At 41.9% G+C, this 10,973-nt stretch overlaps 1 protein-coding gene across 1 annotated transcript; it reads right to left on the bottom strand.

The window, feature by feature from the left end:
- Positions 1 to 1,594: 1,594 nt before the first annotated feature.
- LOC132630883 (uncharacterized mitochondrial protein AtMg00860-like) lies at positions 1,595 to 2,035 on the bottom strand. The gene is made up of 2 exons (XM_060346473.1): positions 1,945 to 2,035; positions 1,595 to 1,869 (listed from the first exon to the last, which is right to left on the bottom strand). Exons 1-2 carry the CDS (start codon positions 2,033 to 2,035, stop codon positions 1,595 to 1,597), a joined length of 366 nt encoding a protein of 121 aa, XP_060202456.1.
- Positions 2,036 to 10,973: the final 8,938 nt, after the last annotated feature.

Here is a 10,973-nt window from a genome sequence, read left to right as displayed (position 1 = left end):
AGGGGTAAAAATGGTTAATTTACTTAATTGAACAGATTCCTCGTATTAAACAGAGTAAAATACTTTGCAAATTGATATTTTAACAATTTAGACAGTTAAGTGAATAACTGTGGTATATTATTTTCTCTCTTGGTTAATTTTAGCAAAATTATTATAATTGTAAAAATACTTAAATTAATTTATAATATTATAGAAATTATTTTATCAAACAAAGTTGGTAAAATATTATCTAAATAATTTATAAAATTATTTTGACTTTTGAAAATACATATTTCACTTTGTTTAATATTCAATGACTCTGGGTAATTAAAATAAATTATGGGAGGTTAAAAATTAGGTGTCAACACCAATGACCACCAAACTCGATCACACATGCTTGGAGCACATCCTCAAGAACCTGAATCGTCTGCTCAGACTGACCATCTGTCGGAGGGTGAAAGCCTGTACTGAGATCCAATCGAGTACCCAACTCGGCCTGTAAAGTCCTCCAGAAATGGGAAGTAAACTAAGTGCCTCTATCAGAAACAATTAAGATAGGGACTCCACGTAAATGAACAATCTCACGAATATAGATCTAGGCCATTTTCTGAGCAGTTAGGTAATCTGAATGGGGATGAAATGAGCAGGTAACCTGCACGGGGATGAAATGAGCAGACTTAGTCAATCGATCAATAATAACCCAAATTGAATCAAACTTGGCCAGGGTCTTCGGAAGACCCACAACCAAATCCATGGCAATTCGATCCCACTTCCACTCAGGAATGGGCATCCTCTAAAGCACACCGCCCGGTCGCTGGTACTCATACTTGACTTGCTGAAAATTCCCATACCTAGCAACAAAATTAGCAATATCTCTCTTCATCCGACCCCACCAGTAGTACTGTCTCAAATCACAGTACATCTTGGTAACACCAGGATGAATAGAGTATCTAGAACTGTGGGACTCCTCCAAGATCGTCCTAATCAAATCATCAACCCGAGGAACGTAAACACGTCCCTTGATCCTCAAGACTCTCTCATAATCAATCATGGCGTCCTTGGCCTCATCACTCAAGACCTTATCACATATCTTGCACAACCTTGCATCCTCAAACTGCTTTGCCTTAATGTGATCCAGAAGTGACGATCTCGCCTCAACACAAGCCAACACTCTACTTGAATCTGAAATGTCAAGCATCACAAAACTGTTAGCCAGAGTCTGAACCTCCAAGGCTGAGGGATGCTCTGAAGCGATCAATCGAGTCAAACTGCCCATACTCACTGACTTCCTACTCAAGGCATCCGCTACCACATTTACCTTGCCTGGATGATATAAGATGGTAATGTCATAATCCTTAAGCAACTCCATCTATCTCCGCTGCCTAGAATAGAGATACCTCTGGATAAAAACATGCTGAAGGCTGCGATGGTCGGTGAAGACCTCACAATGGACACCATTGAGATAATGTCTCCAAATCTTCAAAGGAAATACCACTGCGGCAAAATCCAAATCGTGGGCATGGTAGTTCTTCTCATGAATCTTCAGTTGTCTCAAAGCATAAGTAATAACCTTCTTTCTTGCATCAACACGGCACCCAACCCTGAAGGAGAAGCATCACAATACCACAAAATCCTTGCACTCCACGAGCAATGCTAGAATCGAAGCTGTAGTCAGTAAATACTCGTCGGTCCACTGAAAAGGTACTTCTTTCTGAGTTAATCGGGTAAAATGTGAAGCAATGGATGCAAACCCCTTCACGAATCGACGATAGTAACTGGCCAAACCCACAAAGCTACGAATCTCTGTCACTGAAGTGGGCCTAGCCCAATCTCTCATGGCCTTAATCTTCTTAGGATCAACTATAATCTCATCCTTTGATACCACAGGACCTAAGAAGGATTCAGACCCAAGTCAAAACTCACACTTGGAGAACTTGGCATACAACTCCCTATCTCTCAACAAACCAAGAACAATCCTCAGGTGTTTCTCGTGGTCCTCCCTACTCCTCGAGTAGACCAATATATCATCGATGAACACAATCACAAAGGAATCCATGTATGGCTTAAGAATTCCATTCGTTAAGTCCATGAAAACAGTCGGGGAATTAGTAAGCCCAAATGACATGACAAGAAACTTATAATGCACATACCGAGTCCTAAAAGTTGTCTTAGGAATATCTTTGACTCAGATCTTCAACTGGTGATAACCTAACCTCAAGTCAATCTTGGAAAGGCCAGAAGTGTTACACCTCGGAAATTTCTCCGTACTTGTATGATGAGTGGAATGATGAAGAGTTTGACTGTATGATGTTTTGTTAAGTCGGGAATGGCTAATTATGAATTTTTGGAAATAAGAAAGTCGCGGAAAAAATTTCAGTCCAGTGGTCGTATATGGCACTATACGGCCCGTAAAGTGATTTACGGACCGTATAGTGCAATCGTCCTCCAGCTTGTCAAAAATATCAACTTTCTATAAATTGTGAAAATGGTTAAATACGACTTGGAGGACGGCCCGTAAACCTCAGTCGTAAATTGCCATAATCCTCAGCCAAACTTTCTGTTTCTGGGATGATTAAAAACGACCATGGAGGACGGACCGTAAACCACAAAACGGTCCGTAAACTGCAATTTACGACCACTGTTCATCCCGACAAGAATTCATTAAAGACCAGATTTTGAATTATTAAAAGGGAACTTAAGCCTCAATTCATGTCATTTTCTTCCACACAACTCAAGAAACTTCTAGACCTCTCCACATACTTCATCTATAGAAATCCCAAAGAATCAAAAGAACATCAAGACCAACAACACCAAAGTCATGAAATCAAGTGTAAGAACATAACAAAGGATCATCTAAGTTAAGAAATCCCACAAAGGGTGGAACTAGAGTTTTGGTTAATTGAAGTATTTTAACTTAAGGATTGTTCAACCATCATCCAAGGTAAGTTTCATGATTATTCCATGTTGTTTGAAGTATTGGAAAGCTTAGACACTTGAAATGTAGAAGAACATAGAAATGGGTCATTGTTGAGTAAATATTGACATAAATGAATGATAGTGGAATTGAATTACGAATGTTGAATTGTTGTGAGTACAAATACGTTATAAATGATGTTTATATCATGAAACAAGCATTAAATGCATGAAAACGCAAGGATGAGCTAGAAGTAGAAATAAGGGAAAATTGGAGGAAAATGGTGGATTTTGCCAAATGTACGTAAATGACGATTGTTGATTGTGATATTACGAATAATATTATGAATATTGGGAGTTGATAAAGAACGTGTGAAAAGTAGTATGAACGAAGGAAGCGCTGCCCAACTTCTCCTAGAATTAGCGATGCGTTCTTATAGTTAGTTTACTAATGTTGATACGAATTCTCTTATGAAGGTAACGACGTGATATTGACGGAGAACAAGTGAGCGATATCATAGCTAAACGATCAAGGTATGTGAGGCTAGTCCTTCTTTCTAATGGCATGAATCTTTTAGCTTGAATCCCTATTCCTTTCATGAGTTCTTACATTCTAAGAAGTTAAAAGCTTATACCTATGAATGTCTATATGAGATAAGTTATACGATATGATGACACTAGAATGATGATGATGTTATTCCTTGCCTACACTCACCTTATGTACTAGTACTTTCAAGGTGAGGCAGAATGTCCATAATGGTTCCATAATGTAACCGGGGAATCACGACCTTACGTCACCCCGATAGAGTAAAGTTGATCATGAGTTTTATATACGCACTATGATAAGATAAGTATTTTATGATAAGCATATTACTATAAGTATTGACGTTAAGCATGTCATGGTTGCATTCACAGCGGGCCTAGTTGGCCGGGCAGACACCCCTTCGGCGGGCGGCGATATGGATACACCACGACCTACGGGTGTGGGCAGACACCACTAGTGGGCAGCATGAGATGGTACCCCGGACGCGGGAGGCCTGGACGGATAATATTATGGATTATCACACCGTTCCGACATAGACGGGCAGCTTGCATATGATGCATACATGTAATGATGATGATTATGAGTAAGACAGCATGCATTACTTTATTTATGATTATCAGTCAGACCCAGATGTCTCATGTTGATGTTATCCCCATATTATTTATGTCTCCTTTCATTATGTATGCCTCTCATACTCGGTACAATATTCGTACTGACGTCCTTTCTTCGGACGCTGTGTTCATGCCCACAGGTAGACAGGGAGGAGAGCTTGGCCCAGGTCCTCAGTAGCTGTCAGCTGATAGATAGCACTCCATTTTTCGAAGGTGCTTATGGCTATTCTTTTGATGTACATTCATATATGCATATTTTGGGCATGACGGAGTCTTGTTCCGTCTATGTATTCATTATGTTGGTAGAGGCTCGTAGATACGCAGTGTGGGTTAGATGGTCTCACAAGATGTTTTCATATGCATGTATATTATTTCGATGGACAAGAGGCAAATGTATATCAAGTATTTATGTTTTGATTAACTATGATTTTTCCTATGATTGGTATGTAAAATTTATAAAAGAGTATTAAATGAGCAAGACAAGTAGTAGAGTGAGCGGTGCTCGGTAATTTGCTCCGGGTACCCGTCGCGGCCCCTAGCTGGGTCGTGACAGAAGTGGTATCAAAGCAGTTCGCCCCAGGAAGTGTCTATGAGCCGTGTCTAGTAGAGTCTTGTTTATGGTGTGTTGCGTGCCACGCTAATAAACAAGAGGCTACTGGGCATTTAGGAAAATGACCATCTTTCTTCTCATGATATCGTGCGATAGAGCCATGTATAGGATTATATTATTCCTAAAAGTGCGTTATGATTTCAGAAAAATGCCGCCGAAAGGAAAAGCTACAGCTACCCAAAAAGGTAAAGCTACGACGAAGAAGCGGGCAGAAAGGGAGCCTCCGGCAGAGGTAGGGGAAAGTGAATCGCAAAGTGAGGCCGCGCCCAATGTAGAAGAGCAGGGAGGAGCCTCAGCTCCGATTCCTCCACCGGGTGATTTGGGTCAACAAGTGTTCGAGGCCATACATTTATTGACACAGTTGGTTGCCGCTCAGGCACAACGACAGAATGCGGGCCCAAGTGATCGTTCGGCTAGTACAAGAGCTCGTGATTTCCTTAATCTAAACCCTCCAGAATTTTTCGGTGAAGCCGGATGAGGACCCACAAGGTTTTATCGATGAGATGTTGCGGATGCTGAAACTTATGCATGCTTCTGAGACCGAATCTGTGGAGTTGGCCTCATATAGACTCCGCGATGTGGCGGTACTATGGTATAAAAATTGGGTGATATCAAGGGGAGAGAACGCACCACCTCCCGGTTGGCAAGAATTTGTGGATGCCTTTATTCGTCATTACTTGCCACCTGAAGTCCGCCGAGCTAGAGCGAACAGGTTCTTGATTTGAAACAGGGAAGCATGAGTGCCTGGGAGTCTAGTATGCAATTCAACTCATTGGCCCGGTATGCTCCGACTATGGTGGCTGACATGGGAGACCGAGTCTATAGTACCGAGGGGGACCAAAACAGACGCATTCCAGGCACTCAGGTCAGTCAGTGACCAGGGCACCTCCCAGATTCTCGGATAGGAGATTTTACCGTTCTTTTCAGTCAGGCCAGGGGCAGAGTTCGAGGGCCTCAGATTCGCAGTCTAGGGGAGACCTCCAGTACCGCGGTGTAGCCAGTGCGGTAAATTGCATTCCGGACAGGGTCGTCAGGGTTCGGATGCTTGCTACGTCTACGGGCAGGTTGGTCATATGATGAGAGATTGCCCTTCAGCGAAAGATAGAGCGGGGACTCCGCCCACAGGTTCAGCAGCGGGGTCTTCTTCAGTGAGCCCGACAGCACAGACTCCTCCGACTACAGCAGGCAGAGGCAGAGGTAGAGGGGGAGCATCCACTTCAGGTGCTGTTTAGCCCCGTGTATATGCCTTAGCTGGGCGACAGGATCTTGAGTCTTCCCAGACGTCGTCACAGGTACCTTTACTATATTTTCCCATGATGTATATGCTCTGATTGATCCGGGTTCTACCTTCTCATATATTACTCCGTATATCGCTGATTGTGTTGGGGTGAGACCCGAGCCGATTAAACCTTTCGAGGTATTCACTCTGGTTGGTGATCCTGTAATAGCGAGACAAGTATATAAGGACTGTGTAGTCATTATATGTGATCGCCAGACGATAGCGGATTTGATTGAACTCGAGATGATAGATTTCGATGTAATTATGGGTATGGACTGGTTAGCATCGTGCTATGCTAATGTTTGCTGCCGGACCAAGGTAGTTCGATTCCAATTTCCGGGAGAGCCCATACTTGAGTGGAAGGGTAATACAGTTTCCCCAAAGGGTAGGTTTATTTCCTACCTTAAGGCGAGAAAGATGATAGCCAAAGGTTATATTTTTCATCTAGTTCAAGTTCATGACATGGAAGCGGAAGTGCCAACTTTCCAGTCTGTCCCTATAGTGAATGAATTCCCAGATGTGTTTCCCGATGAGTTACCAGGCATTCCTCCAGAAAGGGAAATCGACTTTGCTATTGATGTATTACCAAACACCTAGCCTATCTCTATTCCTCCTTATCGAATGGCTCCAGCAGAGTTGAAGGAGCTAAAGGCACAATTGAAGGATTTGCTCGAGAAGGGTTTCATCAGGCCTAGTTCTTCGCCGTGGGGAGCACCAGTCCTGTTCGTAAAGAAGAAAGACGGATCTCTACGAATGTGCATTGACTACAGGCAGTTGAACAAGGTTACAATAAAGAATAAATACCCACTTCCTAGAATCGACGATTTGTTTGATCAATTACAGGGCGCTAAGTGGTTTTCCAAGATAGATCTGAGATCGGGTTATCATCAGGTGAGAATTAGGGAAGCAGATATTCCCAAGACTGCCTTCAGGATAAGATATGGTCACTACGAGTTTCGAGTAATGTCGTTCGGGTTGACGAATGCCCCGGCAGTGTTTATGAATTTAATGAACGATGTGTTCAGGCCATTCTTGGACCTCTTCGTGATAGTATTTATCGACGATATCATGGTATATTCTCGCTCAGAATCAGAACATGCAGATCATCTAAGAATTGTTCTTGGCGTTCTTCGAGATCGAGAATTGTATGCAAAGTTCTCGAAGTGCGAGTTTTGGCTTAATTCTGTTGCATTTCTAGGTCATATTATTTCATATGATGGTATCTGAGTAGACACTCAGAAAATAGAAGTTGTGAAGACTTGGCCAAGGCCTACGACACCCACGGAAGTTCGTAGTTTCTTTGGGTTAGCAGGATATTATAGAAGATTTGTAGAGGGCTTCTCATCTATTTCAGCCCCATTGACAATGTTAACCCAGAAGTCGGCTAAATTCCAGTGGAGTGATGCCTGTGAGCGTAGCTTCCAAGAGTTGAAAAATAGGTTGAGCTTAGCGCCAGTGCTAACACTTCCAGAAGGACCAGATGGCTATGTAGTATATTGTGACGCCTCCGGTGTGGGATTAGGATGTGTATTGATGAAGAATGGGAAAGTTATTGCATATGCTTCGAGACAACTGCGAAAACATGAACAGAATTATCCCACTCATGATCTTGAGCTAGCTGCGATCATTCATGCATTGAAAATGTGGAGACACTACTTATATGGTGTGCACGTGGACATCTATACGGATCAGAAAAGCCTTCAATATATTTTCAAACAGAAGGAGTTGAACCTGCGGCAAAGGCGATGGTTAGAATTACTGAAGGATTACGATGTGAACATTCTATATCATCCAGGGAAGGAGAATGTAGTAGCAGATGCACTTAGCCGCCGATCGATGGGTAGTTTATGTGGAGTTCCTTCGGAAAAGCGAGAAATGGTTCGTGAGGACCATCGGTTAGCAAGTCTCGGCGTACGGCCAATTGATTCAGGAGATGCAAGTATTAGCATCAATGACCCCACAGTTTCATCATTGAATCTAGAAGTGAAGGAACGGCAATATGAAGATCCTCAGTTAAGCCACTATCGAGATCTATCTCAGGAAAAGGAAAAGTCTCCATTCGAAGTTTCCATAGAAGGGGTTCTTAGATATCGAGGCCGGCTATGTGTACCGAATGTGGCAAACTTGCGCCAACGGATTTTAGAGGAAGCACATTATTCCCGGTATTCTATTCATCCAGGTGCAACCAAGATGTACCACGATCTCAAATTGATATATTGGTGGGATGGCATCAAGCGAGACATAGCAGAATTTGTAGCACAGTGCCCAAATTGCCAGCAAGTGAAGGCCGAGCATAAAAAACCAGGAGGCTTATTGCAAGCAATTGAGATTCCTATGTGGAAATGGGACGAAACTAATATGGATTTTGTGGTAGGATTACCCCGTACGCGAGGGAAGTATGATTCTATATGGGTGATCGTGGATAGACTCACAAAAGCAACTCATTTTCTCCCCGTTAGAACCACATATTCAGCGGAAGATTATGCTAAATTGTATCTCAAGGAGATTGTACGACTTCACGGTATTCCTTTGGCCATTATCACAGACAGAGGGGCACAGTTCACAGCCAAGTTCTGGAAGTCCTTTCAAGAAGGTCTAGGTACTCAAGTTAAGCTCAGCACGGCGTTCCATCCGCAGACCGACGGACAAGCCGAGCGTACTATTCAGACCTTGGAAGATATGCTACGAGCGTGTGTGTTGGACTTTGGTGGTAGTTCGGATGAGCATTTGCCTCTTATTGAATTAGCCTATAATAACAGCTATCATTCCAGTATTCAAATGGCTCCATACGAGGCCTTATATAGAAGAAAATGCAGATCTCCAATTGGATGGTTTGAAACCGGAGAAGTACAATTGATAGGCCCCGACTTGATCCAACAAGCAGTTGAAAAGGTTAAAGTGATTCGAGACCGACTGTAAACAACTCAAAGTCGCCAAAAGTCTTATGCAGACAATCGCCGACGAGACTTGGAATTTCAAGTGGGCGATTGGGTGTTCCTGAAGGTATCGCCGATGAAGGGAGTGATGAGATTTGGCAAGAAGGGAAAGCTAAGTCCCAGATATATCGGACCCTACCAAATCATTCGCAAGGTGAGTCGAGTAGCCTATGAATTGGACTTGCCTTCAGAGCTCGAATCCGTGCATCCAGTATTCCATGGTTCGATGCTCCGCAAGTGTATTGGAGACCCAACAAGAATAGTTCCAGTTGATGATGTGCAAGTAACAGAGAAGCTAGCATACGAGGAAATGCCCATTGCCATTTTGGATAGGCAAGTACGAAGGCTTCGGAATAAAGAGGTTGCTTCAGTCAAAGTTCTATGGCGGAACAATAATCGGGAAGAAATGACTTGGGAAGCGGAGGAGAAGATGAAATCTATGTACCCCCATTTGTTCCAATCCCCAGAAGATATTCAAGATGAGACGTCGATGATGTAAGATATGTATGTTTTAATTTTATGTTTTGGTCGTGTGTGGCCATAAATGTGTTAATATTGTGATATAGCCCTGTGAGGCGAAGATATTGTGGGTTGTTGTAATGGAAAGGTAGTATCCAAATTACAAAGGAAACTCTGGCCAAATTTTTCTAGAATTCCCAAGTGTCGAACATTCGAGGACGAATGTTCCAAAAGGGGGGAAGAATGTTACACCTCGGAAATTTCTCCGTACTTGTATGATGAGTGGAATGATGAAGAGTTTGAGTGAATGATGTTTTGTTAAGTCAGGAATGGCTATTTATGAATTTTTGGAAATAAGAAAGTCGCGGAAAAAATTTCAGTCCAGTGGTCGTATATGGCACTATACGGCCCGTAAAGTGATTTACGGACCGTATAGTGCAATCGTCCTCCAGCTTGTCAAAAATCTCAACTTTCTGTAAATTGTGAAAATGGTTAAATACGACTTGGAGGACGGCCCGTAAACTGGTTTACGGACTGTAAACCTCAGTCGTAAATTGCCATAATCCTCAGCCAAACTTTCTGTTTCTGGGATGATTAAAAACGACCATGGAGGACGGACCGTAAACCACAACACGGTCCGTAAACTGCAATTTACGACCACTGGTCATCCCGACAAGAATTCATTAAAGACCAGATTTTGAATTATTAAAAGGGAACTTAAGCCTCAATTCACGTCATTTTCTTCCACACAACTCGAGAAACTTCTAGACCTCTCCACATACTTCATCTATAGAAATCCCAAAGAATCAAAAGAACATCAAGACCAACAACACCAAAGTCATTAAATCAAGTGTAAGAACACAACAAAGGATCATCTAAGTCAAGAAATCCCACAAAAGGTGGAACTAGGGTTTTGGTTAATTGAAGTATTTGAACTTAAAGATTGTTCAACCATCATCCAAGGTAAGTTTCATGATTATTCGATGTTTTTTGAAGTATTGGAAAGCTTAGACACTTGAAATGTAGAAGAACATAGAAATGGGTCATTGTTGAGTAAATGGTGACATAAATGAATGATAGTGGAATTGAATTACGAATGTTGAAGTGTTGTGAGTACAAATACGCTATAAATGATGTTTATATCATGAAACAAGCATTAAATGCATGAAAACGCAAGGATGAGCTTGAAGTAGAAATAAGGGAAAATTGGAGGAAAATGGTGGATTTTGCCAAATGTACGTAAATGACGATTGTTGATTGTGATATTGCGAATAATATTATGAATATTGGGAGTTGATATAGAACGTGAGAAAAGTAGTATGAGCGAAGGAAGCGCTGCCCAACTTCTCCTAGAATTAGCGATGCGTTCTAATAGTTAGTTTACTAATGTTGATACGAATTCTCTTATGAAGGTAACGACGTGATATCGACGGAGAACAAGTGAGCGATATCTTAGATAAACGATCAAGGTATGTGAGGCTAGTCCTTATTTCTAATGGCATGAATCTTTTAGCTTGAATCCCTATTCCTTTCATGAGTTCTTACATTCTAAGAAGTTAAAAGCTTATACCTATGAATGTCTATATGAGATAAGTTATACGATATGATGACACTAGAATGATGATGATGTTATTCCTTGCCT

This window comes from Lycium barbarum, chromosome 3 (assembly GCF_019175385.1).
Source record: "Lycium barbarum isolate Lr01 chromosome 3, ASM1917538v2, whole genome shotgun sequence".
In the NCBI taxonomy this organism is placed as follows: Eukaryota; Viridiplantae; Streptophyta; class Magnoliopsida; order Solanales; family Solanaceae; genus Lycium; species Lycium barbarum.
Note: the sequence above shows the minus strand (reverse complement) of the source record. Positions and strands in the feature narration are given on the sequence as shown.